General features: G+C 42.7%; 2 protein-coding genes across 4 annotated transcripts in view; both read right to left on the minus strand.

Annotated features, from left to right (window-relative positions):
• Window positions 1–23,343, minus strand: part of LOC104632212 (potassium voltage-gated channel subfamily A member 1) — a 134,848-nt gene that overhangs the window by 29,006 nt on the left and 82,499 nt on the right. The window lies entirely within an intron of this gene.
• Window positions 345–19,923, minus strand: LOC104632214 (very long chain fatty acid elongase 4). Of its 3 annotated transcripts, none has more exons than XM_075761500.1 (8): window positions 19,311–19,923; window positions 17,667–17,732; window positions 15,741–15,928; window positions 14,585–14,665; window positions 13,615–13,674; window positions 12,059–12,173; window positions 11,142–11,269; window positions 345–2,226 (listed from the first exon to the last, which is right to left on the minus strand). In XM_075761500.1, exons 2-8 carry the CDS (start codon window positions 17,722–17,724, stop codon window positions 2,215–2,217), a joined length of 642 nt encoding a protein of 213 aa, XP_075617615.1. In that variant the 5' UTR covers window positions 17,725–17,732; window positions 19,311–19,923; the 3' UTR covers window positions 345–2,214. The 3 variants fall into 3 exon arrangements, with proteins under 3 accessions (XP_075617615.1, XP_075617599.1, XP_010296311.1); XM_075761484.1 differs by lacking the exon at window positions 345–2,226 and adding an exon at window positions 9,021–9,738 and having other exon boundaries at window positions 19,311–19,922; XM_010298009.2 differs by lacking the exon at window positions 345–2,226 and adding an exon at window positions 9,021–9,738 and having other exon boundaries at window positions 13,615–13,671; window positions 19,311–19,920.

Consider the following 23,343-nt stretch of genomic DNA (forward strand, 5'->3'; position numbering starts at 1 on the left):
CGGGAGGGCTCTGGCTGTAAACCCCCACTCACCTATAATGAAAATCCTAATCGAAAGCCCCGGGGATTCCTGGCGCCTCTTCACGTGTGTTCCCCCCACCCACTCCCCCCACCGTAACAAGAACAAAGGAAGGGATTGGGTATTATTTTTCGCTTTGCTTTGCTCTCCCCCCTCCTCTCCCCAGTTTATCATGGAATTGGTGCAGCTCTGAAAGGTGCTTCCAAAGCCAGCAGACGACAACATTTCTACCAGGCTACCTTCACGTTGGCATTTGCAAACCGGGACTGTACTTTCCCTTTGATGCATCCTTAAACCCACATCCAAGGCTGATACATTTCAGTCAATGCACATTTTATTAGAGAAAAGGAATTGAAGCAGCTTTGCACAATGACTTCAATTACAGTTCAGTAATACAATCAATGCTAAGATCTTATTTTCTATCTTCAAACCATGAACTCATCTATTCAAGGTCTACAGAGGAATATACTAAATATGTATACAAATGCTGTAAAATTAAAACCTATACATATATATACACCACTCCACTTATGTGGAGTTTCTGGGTTTCTATCCAAATCAAGTGCAGAATTAAGTGAAAAACCATTTTGCCTTCCAGTTGGCATCACTGCAGTTACATTTTTACTGAATCCTTGTGGTAGTACTCATAGCTCCATCAAATAGTTTGCCTAGGTTTATTTGGATTAGTGGGTTTTCACTTAATTTAAAACATTACCTCTGTGTATGAAATATGCCCAAAGATATCAAAAACAGTGCCAAAATAGAAAACCATAATTATATGAAATGGTTACTGTGAGTGATGATTTGCTCATGACATGGTCATGTTCCTTAATTTGCCTCTGAGAACTGAGCACAGAATCGCTGACCTGTTTTGCCACTGTGCCGGTGAAGTAAAGCACCACTTTACTCACACAAGCAATTCCTAGAAGCAAGATTACAGATAAGTTTTCTAGAGTAGCCCTTTGAAAATAATAGCCCTTTGATTTACAGGAGCAGTCGTTTAACAGAATAATGTATCAAACCTGCAAAATGTAGTATAATACCCTTTAGAACTAGCCACCTCTGCAATAAGTACAGACACACTTGTGCACCCCAACAAGTAATGGCTGATCTGTTATCAATGCATGTCAGGGATTATAACCTGAGGAAGGGCTTGCACACTGGAAAATTAGTCTCTTTTTCCAGCTCTGTCAGCTCCTCTAATGCAAGATATTCTCCCTCCAAACCTTGCCTCAGGAATAATAATTTATTTCAAGAGGAAACATTCCTAGACAAGTTCATATAGATCTCCCGGAGGCAATGCCAGTCAAAATTAATAACTTGCACCCCAGGAACCGTGGCACCTGGCCATCACAACAAACACCTTTGGAGTTTGGTCCGTGAATATGCCTCTTTCACAGGGCCGGTTGCCGGCATCCACAGACCTGCGTTTTCATCTGCATATGAATACAACCAGTAACACAACATAAAACAGACGAGTTGCAGGCACCTGTGCCTGCTCCCTCCCCTCTGTAATTTTTTTCATTCTGTTCCTGCATGTGTTTGAACATATACACCCTTCTCCCCATCTGCAAGGCCCCCTTCCAGGGACCTCCTCCCACAAGGGTTCATTTTGATTTTGCTTGCAACCACCCTGCATATCTGTGACCTGTCATTGCATTAGACAAGTCACCACAGGCTCCGAGAGCAAACCCCAGCCCTCTAGAGGGACATACCCACGCTGACCATCACAGATCTCCCCTCCCTCTTTCAAGCACCCCTCATAAAAAACCCACATCCATTCTTAACCCCATTCCTACACTTCCCTTCTCAATCCTGGAGGCATTTTCAAAAATTCCCCCGTGCAGTGAGCATCCTCAGGACTGCGGCAGACAGTCTTCTGGGGACACAGCCTAGGGGAGGTGGCTGTGGGTACAGTGCAGAGCAGAAGAAAGTGCACAGAGGACTAGTAAACTTGCTGCCTCTCAAACGGTTGTATCCATTCTGCTGTTCCTTCATCAACAACAGGGAGCAGCACTTCTCTGACGCCTGGGAGAGATTATGCTGAATTTAAATTCTCCCTTGATTAAAACCCAAGTTTCTAGCCCTTCTAAATGTTGTGCTGCAGTGTTCACATCCTGAATTTTCAGGCAGATGGGATTATGCTAAAGCGAGGAGAAAAAGACAGACTTGCCCACGTTCATCTTGCTGAAAGCCTCACTGAAAACCCTATGAAGAAAATGTACATTATTAAATGATATAGCAGGAAAATACAGCTGCTCTGTATAGTGTTTGAGTAGAATATAACTACTTTCTTTGCAGCTTTAACAAGTCTAAGAATTTAGTTTTGTATCTTTATATGTGGGTACAAAGGATGAGGGGAGAACAGGGTTAAGAGAAAGTGGGACGATGATGTTAAAGGGGAAGAAAAGTCTACTCCAAGCAGGGAATTTTGAAGGGCAATCCTTATTTAGCATTCCTAATTTTTTGAGTGTGATGAAAAGACTGAAAACTTTTTTGAAGAGTAGTCCTACCAGCAGAAAGCCAAGATACTGGAGAGAAAGGATGACATGCAGAATAGCGGGAAACGTCAAGTGCTGAGATGTGCTACTAATATTTTAACCAGGCACTCCCCGACAAATAATTTATTTGTCCCCATACTTGTGATTTAGGAAAAAGTATTTTCTACCCTGAGCATATGCACACACGCAATCAGTCCCTTACATTCCAGCACACCCACACCAAAACTTTCCATTCTCTCCAGCTCCCACTGCCACTCAGTTCTTCTAATCCAGTTATAATACCTGTTGTCGTCCCCTATGACCAGGATGCTGCTTTTCCCCCCCATCTGGTCCACACAGCATTGCTAGTGCCTTATCCTGCAGCCTCAATTGCAGGTTTTCTCCTGAGGCTGTAGATGGGACTCCCCTGGTTAGGCAGCATCAAGGGGCTGCCTAAATGCAATTCTTTTAAGATTCCATACTGTACCAGCTAGAACCTATGAGAGGCTCACACAAGTTTTGCAGAAGAAACACTGTCCATAGATATTCTCTTACCTTTCACTTAAAGGCAGGTCTGCACCCCCAACGCCACCTTACCAACCCCTCCATGGGGAGAAGGGAAGGACCGTATATCCTCATGCCCTGTACAGAGTCATGCCAGGGACATGTCCATGCTCAGACGTGTGTAATCATGTGCATCACATATGAGACTTCTGTAACTGCTCCCCATCTTCTGCTGCAGGTTCAGCTTTTCACTGGCCTCCCCCTGCTCTTGGATACTGGAACAGATGCAACTGGCTGATCCGTCATGGGCTGATGAGCAGCACCCAAACATGCCACTATGCAGCAGCCATGGCAGTGATGTGGCTGCTGGGAGCTGTCGTTCAGTGGGACACTCTCACACAGTGAAATGAGTGACCCATCACATGCGGGGCCTCACATGGTGAGAAATGAGCAACGGGGGTAGTCTGCAGAGGGTGCATTTATCTACCCATACACACACGCACTTACACATGCTCTACACATGCTCCAGAATACCTGACTAAGGACACCTTGGGGACCTCCAGTCTTTTCACAAATACTCCCTCGTGGGCCATCCCTGTCACTGGCAGTGGCTGTGGAGCTGCAGCCTCACCAAAATAAAAATACGATGCTGAGATGTGGAGAGACATACACCAGCATCTAGAGACTTGATCTGCCCACAGCCCTCCCACTTGGTGGTGGGACTAGATGTGTCTGCTTCAACACACTTTGTGGGGACAGGGACCCCACAAATGTGCCTTATGGGATGACATGGGTGACTCCTTTTTTTCTTCTCCATGTGTTGACTAAATAACATTCCCATCATGGCAGATGGTGAGGAAGTCAATCTGAAGCTGAGAAGAAACCAAAGGGGTTAAAGGCAAATCTGTGCTTCCTCCACGCGATTAATTCCCCAACAGCCTGATCCTGTGTCGAGATGATGCAGGCCAGAGAGAGAGACTGCCACAGTCCCCAAGGGACACCCCAGCGTAAAGTCTCTTATTTCCTGTTCAGGAGGATTAAGTACAAGACCATTGACAAATCACAGTAAACATCTGGATGTGAGCACTCCATCTATCAAGGCCTAATCCATGAAGTTATTCATTAATGAATTCAGCAAATTCACACTGTTCTATATATAGGGCTGGCTGATCTTTTTTAGTGTTTGGCTTGGAGGTGTTTTACATCTGCATCAACAGATTTTTATTTATTGTACAAAGCAATCTATTGCATCCTGGTTTTGCTTAATTAGTTGTTTAGAGTAATTATTCTGCCTTTTTTAAAAACCATACACTGCCATATTTTTTGGTAGTGTGTGTATATATATATATATATAAAATCCAATACTCAAAACTCAACCACGTTCCTGCATTTTATATTGTTTTGCAATTTTAAGTTCAAGTTCCTCTGGAAACTTTCCATCACACACTGATGGAAAAAACATTAAATAGTAATTGATTTTCTTTTCTGTATTTTGTTTTGATTAAAATGAGAATCCCTCTCATTTATCTTCAGAGGGAAAGTAAGCATTGAGTAAATGGTCTGGTTAATTCAAAAGTAATTTGATCAGAACATCCATAATTTACATTGACTTAACAGTAGGAAAGATGCTGAGCACTACCAGACATCAAGCTTATTCATTTAAACAGACTACTTGCATTATGCTTTACATCTTGTGAATGTAAACTACTCTAAGAATGTATAATGACCCACATTTTATAAGGGAGAGACTTGTACACAACTGTGCCCTTAAAAGTAATCTGTTAAGCTTGGATAATACTCCAGTCTGCTCAAAAAAAAAAAAAAAAACAAAAAAACCAAACAAACAAAACAAAAAAAAACCCCAAACCAAAACCACAGGCTGTGTAGCTGAGTGCATTGTTTTCCACACAGCTGTGCCATCTTGTTTCCAGTGAAATCTGCAGGCTTAGTCATTGATATTGGTGGAATCAGCATTTGGCCCAGAGGTTTTTATAAATCCAGCTGCGACAGGATATTTTCAATTCACCCTCAAAGCTTTGGACTCTGCCAGACAGCATGAATCATCCAAACTTGCAATTTATAATTTCCAGCCCTTTTGACTTACAGTGCATTACTGTGATGTAATCTTTAACTCTAGGGACTTCATCTTAAAGGGAAAAATATCATTCTGTGCCTTTATTCTCCTTCAAATTCCAGGAGCACGTACCTCTACTCTCAGGTTTTTGGTCTTGTCACAACAGGATGCCCCAAGTGGACAATACCAACTGTGGTATCCCAATTTAATACAGAAGAATGAAAGCAAGTGAGTACAATCTGAAGGAGCAAAGAATCAAGACCTGCAGAGCCACTCAGCTATACCTATGCAATTTTATCTTCACTGCTAGCACAAATACTCTTGCAAGTGAATTTTGTTTGCATTGATGCATTTATAATGGTTGTACTCCATACCAATACCTATTTAGGTATGCAAAGCGTGGTGTTTCTGGGCAAATTTGATCCCTCCTTATCACCCAACTGAAAATCCTTCATTTTCATCCTATGGCCATTGAAGTCACACTGACAAAAAGCTCTTACCATTCCAAAAGTGCAAGATCAGACCACTCAGGCTGTGAGGAAGAGGGACTGGAATAGATAGACCAAAGGTTGCATGCCTAGGACAAGAGGTTACAGTGGCGTGTGATTTCGGTGATCAGTCACTACGAGTTGTCAGGTGGCAAATTCATACTTTTATATTTTGTTACAAGCTATGTGGCCAGTCACAGTTGAGAATCCACTACAGTAAGCTCTGTCATACACAGACACAGATTAAGCTGCATTGGCTGCTTAAAAAAGAGCTGAATGATATATTCACAAATTTATATATTTTAAAAAGGAGTGGATTTGCAAAAACATTGAGTAATCTCATCCAAATTTCCTGCTAATTTCTAATTTTTAAGCAGTCATGAATTATGAATGAATCAAGCAAAATCAAAATATTTGATGCTCACTCTGGTATAAAATGATTAGTGAAGCCCTTGAAATTCTCAACTACAATCTCAAAAGGCTTCTGTGAGGGGAAACTCAGGTTGAAACCTACTAATGATCCCCTCAAATAGGGAAAAAGAGCTAAATTCATTAGATTTCTTTGCAAGCACAGATAATCTAGCTAGCTGCAGGAAGGTGTGCTCTACCATGAAACTAGGGGGCCAAAGGTATTAATGTTTTAAGCAGGATAGAGTCGTAAGTGAATCATTAAATGGAAAGGAGTAATGAAACAGCTTTATTTGCACAGAGGCTTCAAGGCTGGAGAGGCCTCTGGGGAAACCCTCAACATGAATACTGTATGTTAGATACACAGCAGGGTTTTTTTCCTGCCTTACCAAACAAAGGGAAGAATAGAGGACCCACCCAGAGGTTTATTATTTAAAGCTTTAACAAAAATAGCATTCTAATATCCAAAAGCAGTACAATTTCTATAGTAAGGAGCATGGAGAAATACTTGGCTTGAAGAAAAACAGCTAGTACACAGATGTAAAATAAACTCTGCTTTGCTTTTCATACTCACCAGTGAAAATCAGAAGAAAGACTACTCAAATCAATGGAATGACATTTATGATGTATCGTTATGGTAATTTAAATGAATCCTTTGTGTATATGTGTGAAGGGGAGGAGGGCAAGGAATGGAAGAATACTCTTTCATCTTATACACGTACATGTAGTAGCTAAAGGAAAGGTTTGACATATGAACACAGAGCAGTGATGAACAAGTTACATAGCCCCTAAACTCCAGATTGGAAGACAGCATACAATTTTTTTTTGTACATCCATTTGCTAAATTCAGGTTAACATCTAATCCTCCAGACATTCCCAGAGGACTTAGACTTCCTTACATTTGAGGTGAATTTGGCTTGGCAATGGCAGTGCACCATGTAACGAATTCTAATCCTGTCTGTGTTGGGTTTGCATGGCAAGGTTTTGGTAGCAGGGGTGGCTACAAAGGTGGCTTCTGTGAGAAGCTGCTAGAAGCTTCCCCTGTGTCTGACAGAGCCAATGCCAGCCGGCTCCAAGACAGACCCGCCGCTGGCCAAGGCCAAGCCAATCAGCGCCTCTGTGATCACATATTTAAGAAGGGAAAAACCAGTTAGAGAGAGCTTTTGCAGCCAGAGAGAGGAGTGAGAAGATGTAAGAAACTCTGCAGACACCAAGGTCAGTGAAGAAGGAGGGGGAGGAGGTGCTCCAGGCGCTGGAGCAAGATCCCCCTGCAGCCCGTGGTGAAGACCATGGTGAAGCAGGCTGTCCCCCCGCAGCCCATGGAGGGAGGATGAGGGGGTGTAGAGATTCCACCTGCAGCCCATGGAGGACCCCACGCCGGAGCAGGTGGAGGCACCTGAAGGAGGCTGTGGCCCATGGGAAGCCCACGCTGGAGCAAGTTCCTGGCAGGACCTATGGACCCATGGGGAGAGAGAGAGAGAGAGAGAGGAGCCCACGCCAGAGCAGGTTTGCTGGCAGGACTTGTGACCCCGTGGGGGACCCACGCTGGAGCAGTCTGCTCCTGAAGGTCTGCACCCCGTGGGAGAGACTGACGTTGGAGAAGTTCGTGCAGGACTGTCTCCCGTGAGAGGGACTCCACGTTGGAGCAGGGGAACGATGAGAGGAGTCCTCCCCCTGAGGATGAGGAAGCGGCAGAAACAAGGTGTGATGAAGTGACCGTAACCCCCACCGCCCGTCCCCCTGTGCCGCTGCGGGGCGGGGCAGGGGTTGAAGCCGGGAGTGAAGTTGAGCCTGGGAAGATGGGAGGGGTGGAGAGAGGTGTTTTAAGATTGGATTTTATTTCTCATTCCTCTCCTCTGTTTTGCTGAGTAATAAATTAGATGAATTCCCACTCTAAGTTCAGTCTGGTTTGCTCGTGACGATAATTAGTGAGTGATCTCTGCCTGTCCTTATCTCGACCCATAAGCTTTTCGTTGTACTTTTTCTCCACTGTCTAATGAAGGAGGGGAGTGATAGAACGGCTCTGGTGGGCATCTGGCCCTCAGCCAGGGTCAACCCACCACAAGTAAGAATCATCATACACCCTTTTCTGGAATGCTTATTTGCCAAAGGCTTATGTGCCTTTGGTTGCTCTTGAACAACAGAGAACTTTTCATGCATGAAGACTATTTGGCATCACTCCTTATAGATGCCATAATTTATAATAGAATAGATTGAGGTTCCCTATTCATAACTTTTTTCCTCCAATTTGGTGGTGGTATTATTATTTTTTTTTTAATTTTGCTTCTCATCATAGATAAAAAGTTTTACAATACCATAAGCAACCACCTCCACTACCTAATTCTACAAGTATTAATACAAAATGTATAAAGTCAATTCATTGGCTAGTGCAAAGCTGCATAGCTCCATTGACTTTATCACATCACTTATTGGCTCCTTTTAGGCTCCTAAATCAATTCCAACTAGAATTTGACTCTTACATTCACCTGCAGGCAGTTAAATACTGTTGAAGTTTTGATCGGGTAGTGCTTTCAAAATCCTAAATTCAGATTTTCAACTACAAAGGGGTACTTATTTATTGAATTCTGGTTTGTTGATTAAAACAAGTATTACAGAGTAGTGATTTTTTTACAGTTGAAACACAAAACTCTTGAAGGACAGTGTCCTGGTTCTGGCAAGGATAGAGTTAATGTCACAAGGAGCCAGGACAGGTGAGACAAACTGGCCGGGGGCTATTCCATACCATGTGACGCCATGCTCACCATCAAAGGGGGCTAGTCGGGCAGGGGCGGGCTTGGCGTGGGATGGGCTGAGCGTTGGGTTGTCGGATCGGTAAATCGTTCTCTGTTATCACCCATTGTTACTATCTGTTATCAGCACTGTTGTTGATTGTTTTCCCTCTCCCTTGCTGTCCCAGTAAACTGCCCTTATCCCAACCCTCGAGGCTTTGCCGTTGTTTTTCCATTCTCCTCCCCATCCCGCCGGGGGAGGGGTGAGCGAGCAGCGCTCAGCTGCCAGCTGGGGCTAAACCACGTCATGTCATTACTGCATTAGTTTCCTACTTAGTATAAAAGTGCTAATAATGCCTTCTTTATCTTCAGAATAGTGAAATAATAGAGGTATCTGTCCAGCTGTACAACATAATGTCCAATTTCCTTCATGCTTACGCTAACAGAAAGTTAAACCACACTGCGTGATTGAGAATGGTAAGCTAAGATAGACTTATACATGCAAAAAAACCCTCTACAGCCTAGAAATGAGCCAAGGAGTCATGGTTGGATGCTAGACCTTGCAAACGGAGCTAACAGATGGAAGGGAAGGAGGAGATCTTCTGGTGCTAATTTCACAAAGGCTGCTCTGTTGATGACTACTTGGCTTGGCTTTGCATCAGTTTCAATGAAGTGTGCTCCTCAATACCTTAACCTCTGAGTTTCTTTCATTCCTTTTTTCTTCCTAACTTGAGATATTTGAAGGCAACTGTGAATCTGCACACAAGAGCCTCGTACATACTCCCCAAATACATTTTCTTCATGTTAGAAGCAGCAGAGAATGTGCAAGTTCATCAGAGTGTGCTCACTCTCCTCTTTGATTTTCTTTAAGTGAGCTTCTCCTTCTTTCCCCTAGTGTAGGTCTGGTAGTAGAAGTGTAGGAAGAGAGCAATGAGGCTGAGAATGTAGAGGAACACTGCAGTGTTGAAGCCATCAGGGAACGGGCATTCTGTGAAGAGGTTGTAGGAAGAATGAACAGCAATGGCTACAAACTGGCACTAGAAGAGGGGGAAAAAAGAAGCAGCCAGATTAGGGATCCTGCATAAGACATATCCCAAATGACTGTTTGGTCCCTCATAAAGAGTATCACAACATAGGAGTAGTGTCCTCAACCCAGAGTACCACCCGCTTGCCTCTTCTGGCATCCCTGAAAAACGTCTTTCAAGCCCAACAGTGTTTTCCCAACATGAAAGACTGTCATGTTTCCACCAAACATTGAGGCTTGCCCACTGCTGCAAGGAGCAGGTTTGGAATCCATCCTCTCCCGCCTAGGAACAGACCACTGCCCTTGTGCTGTGCCACTTCTCTGCCACTGGCTAGTAACTGAGATCTTGGAATACGGAAACTAAAGGTGGGAGACTCTTTCTCTTCCCCAGTGGTAATCAGATTATTGTACCCATAACAATTTTGATTTGTATTTTAGCTTACAGAGAAGAACTACAGATGCTACTTTTGTTCATTTAAACATTAACCTTTTTTTAATATTTTACTAAGTCACCTGTCTGAATACTCTGAAGCAATGAGTTCTACCTACTGAAAGTATGTTATATAAAACCTGATTTCCTGTGCTATATTTTGCATTACAAATATCTTTTCATTTAATGCAATTCTTTCCTGTTCTGCTTTTGCCATTCAGGACAAATAAAAATTCTGGACCAGCCTTCAGTGCGCCACTATTTTACATCTAACCTATCTCTTCTTTCTCTTCTCTGGTAACTGCATACTTTTTGTTTGCATAACCTCTGTTTATGTGGAATTAACTCTCCCACATGCTTAACTATAATCATTGTTCTTGTCTGGAACATTGCTTTTATGATGAATCTTTGAAAAACCACAGGGTTGTCAGGATTTGTCACCTCTTCAGAGATGAGGGAAAGAAAATCCAAAGGAATTCTCTACAGAAAGAGTAAAACTCACATATTTTTCTTTATCTCACCTCTGTTTGCCTTCAGTTAGAATACTCTTCCTTTTTGAAGAAACAGGATGAAAGCTGCCCAATCTCCTGCCCTACTGAGAATCAAAAGTTTTCCTGACTTGCCACCCCATACCTCTCAAAATCAAGCTGTGTTTTCCAGGCTCCAGAGGGGCAAAGGCTATCATGTGCAACAGAAAAGGGAGAAGTCTAATTTTTAATTTTTCTCTCTCCTTCCTGTTACAAAGGTGGGGGCTTACTAGTTGATTTGGTCATTGAAGACTTCTTGCTAGTTTTGTAAGAATACCATTCAGAGCACGTCACCAATCAGCTCACTTCTCATAGTGGTACATTAGGACACCTAAGGGCATGATGACTTCCATTGACAGCAAACAGCAAGACCTGAGCCAGTGAGGGGACAGAGACGGACAGCAAGGACCATCACATCCAAGACACAGAAGTGCAGAGATGACACATGGAATTAATTACCAGTTGCATGATGGTTAGGTAACGCTTCCACCACAGGTAACGGTGCATCTGTGGTCCCAGGCTGGCCAGGGCATAATAGCCGTACATGAAGATGTGTACAAAGGAGTTTAGCATCCCAATAAAGAAGGCTGAGGAGTAAAGAAGTCAGGATGAACAAGACACACAAACCATTCAAGACTAACACTGTGATGAGCTCACAGCCACTGTGATGACGCTTTGAAAATACGTATCACCCCATGCATGAACGTTCAATCCAGACTCTGCCTAGGAAGCATATCGTATTCTCCCTTCTCCTTTCAGCATATATCCATCCCATATCTAGTGCTCAGAGACCAAGAAAGAGCTTTAAAGGCAGAGGAGAGAATTCTTGATCTTCTGACCTAAGCATTTCATATCATTCTGGTGTCAAGGCCATGTAGCCAACATGGCTTCGCAAAGAAGAATACCCCAGCATCTTGTGTAGGGCCTGCCTACGGTGGCTTAGTACTCAGATGCTCCTCTTCTGGTGGAGCAAAAAGGAGAAGCAGTCTGGATACAGACCAGAAAGGGAGTGAGGACTAGACTGGATACAGAGCAGGAACTGGAAAGTCAGAACCAGGGCTGCTGCACCAGGCCCAGCTGAATGGGGACCAAGGGAGCGCTGGTCTGGGTGGAAATATACATAGACCTTGTACAGCATATTACTGTTTCTATTTGGACAAGGAATGACTGGCACGTTCTTGTTCTGGATGAGGCAGTGAATATAGAGGTCTAAATAGCCCAAAGAGCTGAGCAGATGGTATCAGCTGAAAAGAACATGTTTTTCACACCTTTGGAAACAGGTGAGCTTCCTACCTGCCAGTCAGCCCATCTGCACTGTTTATGTTATCTCCACAGCACAAGAAAAACTGAAATACAAGATGTCTATGGAAGCATACCTTGTCCTCCAGGCACATATTTGACCCCTGACCACCAATTGAACAGCATAGTGCCATGATGGTAGACATGCAGAAAAGTCACCTGTTCTTGTTTCTTGCGTAGAATAAAGAAAACCTGAAAGAAGCCAGACAAAGAAAAATCTTGATTTGATGTGTATAGACAAAAGATTTAACATGAAAATTGGTAAGAATAGTTAATTATGATTTTGTATCTTCCACACCGATTTCCTCTACTGTGGATAAAAACTAGTGAATTTCAACACGTGCAATAGATCTTATATTATCTGGAATGGGGAAGAACTGGAGGGTAGAATTTCTTCCAGAGAGCCCCAATTATTTTTATCTTTGGATTCAGGTCCCAAGGTCCAAAGAGGACACATCTGAGGCTGAGCTTCCATATAATTTGCAGCTGCTTGGGTCTGGTCCTTTTCAGGACATAGGTTAGATGTTTACTGGTACCAGAGAATGATCCACAGAAAAAGTGCTGTGTTGAATGCCCAAACCCTTCTGGAATTTGCATTAGTAAAGAGAAAGATTTTAGCAGATGAATATGTGTCAGGTCACTGTATTTCAGTGCACACACACACATATACAAAAAGTTAATCTGCTTTTCAGAGACTCAAGACTGTCTAAAAGCTACTTTTGTTGCTGATGAAAAGAGAGAGAAAATTGGTCAACACACTGGCAATAGGCCTAGGAGGGCTCCACATGTTGATTCATTTTTCAGGCAGTGTGTTGTCAACTTATCCCCCAAAGAGCACTAGACTGTGAAGTCTTAGGCTAGGATACATCTTACTTCTGCTGACCAAGCAGAGAGATGGGATTCCCTTGTTAGATCAGTCAACTATTTGTAATGTAGGAGGAGACCTGAAGACAAGCTATAAAATGGTACTGTCTTCAGGTGAACTTTCAGTTTCACATGGGACACAAACCTTTAGCCCACAACCTCGTGATATTCTGTGGCAGTGAAAATACCAGCACACATACTTGTACATTTGCTGTTTCTTTACTGCCCAACTAACCACTATTATTCAGCCAGGTAAGCAATGGCAGATCCTGTCTGGCAGCCTTAATCAACTGGTAGCTAAGATTTTGGGGGACCATCTGGCAATAGCCGTGGTTAAAGTGCAGTTAAACCCCTAGCACTGTGGTTAGGAGGGAATGCCCACCCACAGGAAGGGTGCTAGGGAATGAACACGTGCAGCCACTGGGACAGAGACAGGCAAACGGGACAGCAGTGATTCTTTTGTGTTGGAAAGGAGCTTTTGAGGAATTCTAGCAGCATGATATCCAGTGGCCCTACTGGACTCTTGCAGGCCAAACACTGTCAAAAACCAGCACGCTGAACCTGAGCCCTCTTCTTTAGCATTATCAGCCTTATGTCCACAAACAGGCAAAGCAGGACACATGAAAACAGCATTTACTGAAAAGCATCAACCAAATCAATACAGGATCAACCAAGGACATTAATTTCTGGCACCCTGCCCCTTTCTGACAAGGGAGAGATTTATTTACAGGACCAGTCCTGTTATGGAGCCGAGCCGAGCCTTCCTTACCGTGTCAAGCAGCTCGATGACTTTGGAGAAGAAGAACCACCAACACACTCTTGCCATCTGCTGGGCAGCACAAGGAAACGCTGTTAGACCTCAAAGCAAAACCATTGCCTGAGATTTTCAACTATGCACTATGTGAATGCTGCCCACCTGGGATCGAGAGCAAAGGGGAAAAACTGAAGGGGAAAAAACTAAGGGGCTTTTTTACAGCTGTTGCTTTTTCAGGGTGGGAGCTCAGGAAGGAATGTTGATCTGGGGAGAAGGAAAGGCATTTGTGGTTGCTTTGGATGGTCAGATCATTAGTTTGCTAAGTTGCTTGCTCTTTGATGAGGCAAGGGTGAGCTACTCAGAAACTGTTTCTAGCCCAATGGCAAGTATCTGAAAAACTGAAAAGATAATATCCATGCTTGCATCTGTTCAAAGCTCAGTTATATCTGGAAGCAAAGCGTAATGGCTCTGAATTCAAACAGAAAAAACTCATGCAGCGTATTAGAGAGCTCAGGCTGGTGGGACCCAAATCCCCCATGATGATAAGGTAAGGAATTGTTTTAGCCAAATGCCTCTGCTAAAAGAAAAGCTGAGTAAGATTTATGTCATGCAAAGTTGAGGATATTATAATTGGTTTTCTTGTTGATAGTGATCACCTAGAATCCTTATATAATAATGGAGAGAGTCACAAATATTTCAGATGTGATTTGCAATATCTATATTAGACAACTGTCTTCAGATGGTAGGATCGTCCTCTCTCCAGTGATCAAAGAGGGAACTTAGATAGCTACGTTGACTGAGATGGTTAATTTATAGAGAACTAAAGCAAAGTACAACTGTTGAAGCAGATGATTTAGTGAAATAGATTTACAAGCAACAAACTGGAGTAAAAGACTTAGGCATGCAAATTGCTATTTATGAGCAAAACAATCTGCATACCCATGGGAGGAGCAGGGCCTAAGGCAAGCTTTGTATAGAACTGTACCCTCATTCCTAGTTCACTTTGGCTGTAATCCACTGGCTGGCACAGGTAGCTGTAGTCATCCAAGATTGAAGTTACTAGAAACTGAAACAAAAGAAAAGCAAGAGATCCATTTTCTGTTCAACACCAAAAGATGTGCATATAATGCTAAGGTAATAAGGTCTCAATCTAGTACTCACTGACAGAAAATCCTATACAGCTGAGCAAATAGTAAAAACCTAAAACAAAGTACTTCACATCCTTGTTGGAATCTGAAAAACAAAATTTGGTTTGGGCATATTTGTAACTCTTTATGTAATCACTGGAGTGCTCAAAAATGCTTCATCAGGAATACTGAATTCTAGGCTTCAGAATCCTTCCGAAAGTAAACTGATTTCCTTTGCAAAGATCTCATACTGTTTTGTTTTGGCTGGTTGCATTTGCCTATTAATTGGAAAGCCAAAAACTGGATCAAGTAACCAGTATAACTGAACAACCATACACAGACAAGTAATTTTCTTATCTGCCCTCAGATGAAGCAGTATTTGCTAAAAAAAATTGCAATTTGCTTTAACTAGATGTAATAATTGCCTTATAAACTGAAAAGGCAAATTTGTTGACATCAAAATATTTTTCAAACTTATTTGGTCATACTCCCTTGAAGAGTTTTCAGTGGCCTACATAAACTAGGAAAAAACATGTAGAAAGGCTTTTGCACTGACAACAAGCAGAAAACGATATCATCAATACTTTTGGCAGCAGGAAGATGTGGTGTGCTTGGCACTCTTGGAGAGGACTGCCTAAGTCTGTAAAAGCAGTTCTCATTCTCATAGACGGGTCCCTCACCAGCCAGACCTGAGACAAAATGAGGAGGTTGCACATCCTCTGTAAGCTCTGTGTCTTCCAGGGAGATCTCAATTTTCAACTCATTCATTCACTGTTAACCTTTCACTGCTAACTTTATAAATGAGAGGAAGATTAAGAAATGGGAGGAAATTACATATGCTTTGAAAATAACATTTTCAACAGGGCAATACTGCCCCTCTTGTGGCAAAACATAGACATGTCCAACTTGGCTCCCACTCCCCTCATAAGAGTCTGTCAGCAAAAGCTGTTGAAATGGCTCTGGCTTTCAAACACTTCCTGGATGCTTACCTAGGAGCCAGTCCTGTCTCCTCACCTCATAAAACATGTAGCTTGATAATGTCATCATGGTGACATTGTAGGCAATCAGCAGGCCTCGCAGCTGCAGTGGTTTCCGCTTACGCATGAAGAAAGGCCCCAGTGCCACGACAAAGAGGTAGAAGGCAAAGAGGAGTGTGACTGGAAGTGGGGAGTGCACCAGGGGCCATGGGTCTGTCCTTGGATCTGAAAAGCAAAACAAAGCTGGCACATTCCATACGCTGTATGGCAGATATATTTAATTATTTCCCTTCAGCATGCTCTTTGTGGCATGCTCTCCAGCAAAAAGAAAACTGGCATCTCGTGTGCCTGTACGAAGCAGTACCACACTCCTTCTCCTACCCTGGAGCTCCACGTGCCATGCTCTGCTAAAAGGCTTCAGCACAACATTGGGGGTGGGACTGTAGTACCTAGCAGACTGCTCTGCTGAGCACCGCTCTTCTGCAGAACAGTAGTGAACAGACCTTTCCTGTCATGAGCTGGAGCCCTCACCAGAGGCTGCAACACTGTCCCACACACGGATGAAAGAAGTAGTTCAAGACACGTGTAGCAGAGATGCACAGAACAAATCAAAGAGTTTGTGGCTCTTCTGGAGTCTAAATCTTCACAGCTAAATAATAAAATTGTTTCAATCACTGGTGCTATTTCCTTCCTGCCCCATGATACTCAGGACATCTGAAATTCTAAACCCATTCATTTTTATACCTACTCATAGGGTGGACTCTCTTAAAAGCATACCATTTCACTGCAAAATGACAAAACATTTCTCTCTGCTAAATCTGCTCTTCAGTCCTACAGGAAAGGGAAGCTCAACAGATTTTGTGTCATGCAACCTCCTAATCCTGCCTCATCCGTGCTCCACAGAAACGCAGGATACATTATATCTGCAGAAACATCCCAGTTCCCATTCATGCTTTCCTCTCTCATTCCTATTGTCAGAACTGCTCTGCTAAACTCCCTCAGCATTTCCCTTTGCTTCTTGACCTGACAGTCCCAAGCTCCAGACCTCTCTGAAATACTCTCTTGAATTTTAGTCCTTGGGTCTCTGGTGAGTCCATGGGCCTCAGGGTATTTTTTTAAAACACCATCGCTGTCCACATGACTCTGTTAATCCCCGTCCCTTCTAAACTTCCCAATTCTTTACTATTCCTGTTACGGGCTGTGTCAAGAACTCTTCCATATTCCATTTCTGGATTTAACAGTCAGTCAGAAGTCCTGAATCCCAGTTTAGATTCTCTTCTGATATTCAAGTCCTGAAACATTTACAGCCTGAGCACTATGCCCCATGTCCTTCTGTCAAAGCCACCATGCAGGCCTGCCATTCTTTCATGCCAATTTGTGGCTTTCCCTTACATCTGAGGACCCAAGAGAGCCCAGTGGGACCAAACTGGACCTGCTGAACCTCTAGCTATTGAAGACCTGAAGTCTCCTAACTGCAAAATGTCAAATCTCACTGAGAATTTCTGTCAGTATTTCATTTGATAACAGGTTTTACCAGCATAGCAAGGATTTTAAACCTCTAAGTAGTAACTCTTTGATCTACTAAGCTTTCCCATGACACATGAAGATGCATTTTTCAAAATTCACTTTCTTTTTAATATTCCAGACCTAACAGGCAATCTTAAGCACATCTTGCTCATCATCCTGTCAGAGCCTGTTTTACACTGAACAGAAAGCTGCTGAGAGTTCCCTACTATGGGCATGGGAAATCCCCCATCCCTTCAATCCTTACTGTGATCCAGAAGTGTCCCTGAGATATATTTCAAGACTTAAAGGAAGTTCATGATCATGGAGAAGGAAAAGTGAAAATCTGCCTAGCGAAAAAAATGTGGGCCCATATGAGCATCATGCTCCTTCTAGGTTTGTTCTTCATGATCATGCTATTTATGTGGAAATTCCTATTTAAGACAGCATCGCTACCTACCTCCACTTTCAAGGACCCAGTTGTAGAATTCCTGAGTTTTCTGCCAAGTCAAAGCCATCACAAGTTCTGGAAAGAAATTAAAATTAGCAGCCCCAGGATTAGATTAACCCCATTTATCCTAGCCTTAACTGAGTCTGGGATAAGGAGATTCCTTAGACAAAAGCTCAGGACTACAGCTAATGGGAAAAAAAAAAAAAAATCATTTTCTCTCTGTAGAAATTGACATTTTGGACCAGGATTAGAGTCATGTTTAAAAAAAGAAGATAACCTTCCTGTACTGATTATCTATTTAACTTCTATTTCCAGATTTTGATATTTTGTTGAAGTTTCACCTCTAGAAATACTCTGAGTAGCTGCATGCGAAATAACAGAGCCAGGAGCTCTGTGTACCATGTTGGGAAGCCAACCACATGCTATTTTTTTCTAAAGCAGTGCAGGCACAACATTTATGCAAGGACACACACCAGGTGCCATAACTGCATCCTTCTGCAGGCATTCTTGGAGATTCACAATGCTAGCAGGCAGTTTGGGATTAATACAGTACTGCTGCAACTCCAGAAATGTTGGTTATTTGGCTTTCTGAGGCTCATTTTATACATTAAGTTTGTTTTACTTTATGTTGTATATATTCTATAATATAGTATATGTTAAAGTAGAATACTCATATACAATATGATGCTCCTCCTCTTCTCTTCTTTCCTTTAGCAGGGAGACCTTTCAATGGTATTTGGAAGTTCACCTAGAAAACACTTCACTGCAGCTACTTTCAAGAGCTTGTGTTATCTACCCTAGCTCTCTCCATTAGCAAATACACAGGACCAACTTCCTCCCAGTTTCATCTCCTCCTGGTACTGAGAAAAGCACATTTTCTCCTTTGACTTCTCATAGACTGCTGAGTATAAGAGTACCCACGCCTCCTTTGGACCTGTCCCTTACTCCCCTCTGCCCACCAGGTCCCTGCAGCACAGTAGAAGGGAAAACCGTAGCCTAATATAAGGCCTCTTACACTGGTATAACTGTTTTAAGGAGCCTTATGAATATAAACAGTTGCTTAATACCTAGACCACGTAGTTCTGCTGGAACTACAAATGCATAGAGCATGCCTGGCACTGCTACCAGCTGTCCGTTTGACTTTTCACATCTGGATAAAACTTGTTAAAATTAACAAGGCTTTGCTGTATCCTAATTGTATACAGATTTACTCTGGTGAAACGTAACAAGCAACACTTGCTGTACCTACACCTCCCTGCCTGCAGACCTCACAGCCTGACATGCAACTGCACACACAGCACTGTGTCAGTGACAGAAACATACTTGCACAAATTTCTCTCTTGCACTCCATCACTGCAGCCAAACCCCTTTTCGGTGCATTTCTCTGACATATACCCTGAGACCCTCAGCACAAGCACGTCTCGTATGCATCCTGACACAGAGACACATGCCCTTGTAATCCAGGCAGAATCTGCCAGCAGAGAGATTAGTCGGTGATTATCAGCTGGCTCAGAGTCAATCCAGCAGGGATTTCATACGGTTACATGCCCTCAAACAATCCATACGCATTCCAGCTCACTCCACTTCCTTTCCTTCCCCCAAACCCTCAGCCTGAAATGAAGAGGAAAACCCAGGAAGCAAGAACAGACTTACCCCAGCAGCGCACAGCTGGCTTCACACCTCCCTTTCTTCAGGGGTGCATGCAGCATCCAGCCACTGCTCCTCTCACTCGGGGTGCATGCGGCAGGCAGCAAAACAAGAAGCTGCAAGAGCATGTGCCATTAAGCAGATGCCGTGCCTGGCTTGCTTCTCCGCAAGTGAGGTGAGTACATCACCTGTTGGGTCTCACACAGATGTGGTGGATCTTCACGCCTCTTAAGTGCAGTTCAGGGTCTCCCAGCGGTACCCACTGTAAAACCACTGTGAGCTGCAGGCACCGTGGTGGTGTCTCGTAACTTTGCCCGAGCGGAGGTTACATCACATACTCCTCCCCCTCACTCTCTTGCCTCTCCCCACATGATTTATCAGATTAGGGAACTGGAAAGAGGAGGAAAACGAATGCGGAAGAGGACTGGGATTCCATGGGAGTGAACCACTGACCTTTAGTGTCATGCTTGGGAGCCTGGCCAAATCTTCATGTGGGAACCAGGCCAGCATTTCTTCTGCAGGTGTCTTCAGGACATGTCACAACAGCTTTTCAAACAGTAAAAGATGAGGAATCATGCCTGGACAAGACCCTGGAAAATCGTCTGCTTGGAGCACTCCTTCAGCCCATCACAAGGGGCTGTCAGTGAGCCCTCTCTGCACTCAAAGTCCAAACCACAAAATGAGGGAGTGGGGACCAGTAGGAACAGCCACCCACTCACCTGGGGAAGGCAGAGCAAACACAGTTGGAGGCACCCCCTCATATCCAGCCTCTGTCCCTGGGGAGGGAGTCACATTTACTGTTTTTAAAGACATATGAAAAACTTTTGAGGAGTTTGACATCAAGGAAATATGCAGAGCGCCTCAGTTGGCAGTGGCTCAAGTCAGTAATTGCAGTGCATGTGATTCAGTCCTGTGTGGAGGTACCAATGCAGAACCAGCACCCTGACCCTGTCCCACTGAGAAACAAGGCAAAGCCAAGTGATGGGGTTCTGCTTGGTCACCTGAGGTGTACCTGCACCTGGGGTGTAGATATGACCTGTTATTTTCCCAGTGAGCACAGTTTATTAGCAGAACTCTGAAAAAAGAAGGTAGCATCATACCTTGTACCACTGCGTTGTGTCTGTCACCAGATACATCACAAGCATTTCTGAAGGGCAAAACACCAAAGATTAGCTTTTGAAAGCAGGATAATTAGATATACCATGTGGTGGTAGTTTTTCGTTGAAACACATCGCTTGTTGATGCTGCTGGACAACTACTGTGTTTCCATGACTTGTGGAAACTATGAAAGAAATTAAACAGATACTTTTGGAAAAAGTTTATTTAGGGTGTAGGCTTTTCATTTTGGGGGGTGGAGGAGTTAGAAGGGCCACCTAGTTTAGGAGAAGGTTTGACTGACCTTTGGTATCATATTGGTTGTTTTCTGTTGATCCAGTTCATTGTTGATTCATCTTCAGGGAGACAATGATAGTAAACTTTACATACCATTTCTTTTGCAGAGCTTCCTATAAAGGCCCTTTCTGGAAGTTTTTAATTGCTCATTAACCAACAGGTTTCATTTCTGAAGTTTTGGTGCCCAAGTCCTTAAAAAGGTTTGGTGATTTATCTGTGTGAATCAATGGAGGTAATAAATCAGACTAACCCTTTCTATCTGTCTATTATGTGTAGATGAGACTGTGTTTTATTACTCATATCTGGTAACTTTAAATAATGTTTGTTGAGCTATTTATATTGATGTATAAGACTCAGAACTACAAACACAAACTTTTCCATTAAGTTCCATTAACTTTCCATTTTTTACCCTGGTAAAAAAAAATTCATCTGAAGTGAATTTTCACAAACACATTTCATTTGCAGCAAAGTATTTTATTGTTCATGTAAACTGAAATGAAAAAAAAAAATACCATGAAGCATATTTAATTTTTTAAAACCTGCCCTGTTTCTGAAGTATTCTCAGTGGTACTGTTGCAGATGTTCACTAGCACGGCTGGCAGATGGAGAGATGACATCAGAAACATGGTACTTTTACACTCCAAGAATGGGTGTCATTTGATGGATGTCAGTACAACAGTGAGGGCAGTGTGGGGGACCACACGCAAAAGCCATAGGGGCTTTCAGTTTCAGCAAAAGCTCAATAGAAGAAAACATTGCTTCTTCATTGAAATAGTATTAGGGGAGTTCTGAATGCCAAAGTGAATTGGGTTTTTCATTCAGTGACTTGTCAAGAAAAAACGGTATTGCAGGAACATGGATTACAGCCATTGTAATAAACAACTCAGTTATGTACAATATGTGACAGCTCAAACAAGTCAATCAGAGACTTAAAAGATTGCATATTCTAACTACTTTTAAACCTGGATATCTCCTGCATATAATATGGGTGTTTGCCACAAAATCATTATCAATAACAAATACCAACAGTAAAACTATTCTGAGAGCTTCTAGACAATGCAGTTTTTGTTATTTGGTCCTCTGATTGCTCTTCTTTCCAAACAAAATTGTACTAAAAGCACAAATTCACAGGACAGACCTGTTTCAATACTTGAGAAAGACAAGAAGCCAGTTTCATCTGGATATCCAGCCTATGTCACAGTGATGCTCTCAACACCACAGCAGAGCTTATCAGATTTGACAGGCCTAGCTGCTTTGTTTTTCCTACCTACACTTCATACAAAGGAGATATACTATGGTACACATCTAAAGTCCAAAACAACCTAGGGGGTTCTAACCTCGTCTTTTGTAGCAATGATCTTTGTAGCCGTGAGAAATTTAACTAACTCTCTTAGATCAAAATTACTTACCCACCTAAAAAGTTTCCTTTAATATAGATAAAATTGCTTGTAAAATGAGAACTGCTTCTTGCTATTAATCAAGCTGTTACACCAAATGTAAGACCTATTTTTTTTACTTTTCTGCTCTTTAAACCATCAGTATGTTATTATTTCAGTTATCCACTGAATTCAAGCCAAGTCCTATAGGACAGGAAAGTCTCAGATCCAATATCTCGTTTATGTTCATTTCCACAGTGTTACAAAGGTACAAGCCAGGCTCATACAACACCAATAAGCAACAACAAATCTACCTGAAAAAAGTGACTAAATTTACCAATCAAGCCAACTGACTTCATCAGCTTCTAAACTGCACAGATGCATGGGGTGATAGTGAAAACATTGAAAGACAAGATCGGTTCTACAGCAGAACACACCTTCAAGTGCTATCATCAGCCTGCTGAAATCAACAAAACACCAAATAATAGCAGCAGGTGTTTCAAGCTGGGTCAAAGAATATCTAATCAGTTAAGGCACCACAACCTTAACTACCAGCACACATTTAAAGATCTGAGGTGGCCAGATACCTTCTAAAACTTGCTTATACCTGGCCCTTGGAAAACATGAATGGCATCAAATTCGCTTAATATGCAATTTAACTGAACCAAACCTCTCCAGCGTTTTATGTATGCAGATATTCATATGCAGTGTTTTATATGCAGATATTTAAAATTACTTGTAACTTATGTATGAAACTTATGCCACCTGACCAGGGATGAAGTCCAAAGGAAGATGTACACCACTAGTTTGCAGCATACATCTCAGGTGGCACTTTCCTGACCAGCTTCATCTGGCATGGAGGGTCCTGGAGCTGGAGAAAGGCTTCAATAAGATGAAGATGTCAGAGCTGTGGATGCCACAGCACAGGCAGGAAGGCAAAAAATCCAAAATCTTGCGTTCAGCTCACATCTACATCTGCACTCTTGCTGAACAAGGTCTACAGCCACTTATGGGATAACATACCTCCTAGGGTGAGTGTACCTAAGTCACGAGAAGTTCAAGGCCACAATCAGATTGTCAACACTACTAGCAGAGTAAGGACTACCTTCTTCTTGGCAAGACTGTCCTCCTAAGAAAGCTCTGAATTTCTGAAATAGCGTCTCCATGAGCATATTTGTCGAGTGAGATTCGTGTAATCTCCCCTACTTCATGCTCTTTAACAATCACATCAGCTTTCAGTTGCTATCAACAGAAATAAATAACAGCTGTTT

This window comes from Balearica regulorum, chromosome 1 (assembly GCF_011004875.1).
Source record: "Balearica regulorum gibbericeps isolate bBalReg1 chromosome 1, bBalReg1.pri, whole genome shotgun sequence".
NCBI lineage: Eukaryota > Metazoa > Chordata > Aves > Gruiformes > Gruidae > Balearica > Balearica regulorum.

Excerpts from the sequence above, each read along its gene's own strand:
- LOC104632214 (XM_075761484.1), bottom strand. The coding sequence starts at position 17,724 with ATGGCTTTGACTTGGCAGAAAACTCAGGAATTCTACAACTGGGTCCTT. Across the intron at positions 13,675-14,584 it reads AAAGTGAACTAGGAATGAGG|CAGATGGCAAGAGTGTGTTG; the intron begins GTACAGTTCTAT and ends TGTGCTGCCCAG. Across the intron at positions 12,174-13,614 it reads TCATCGAGCTGCTTGACACG|GTTTTCTTTATTCTACGCAA; the intron begins GTAAGGAAGGCT and ends GGCTTCTTTCAG.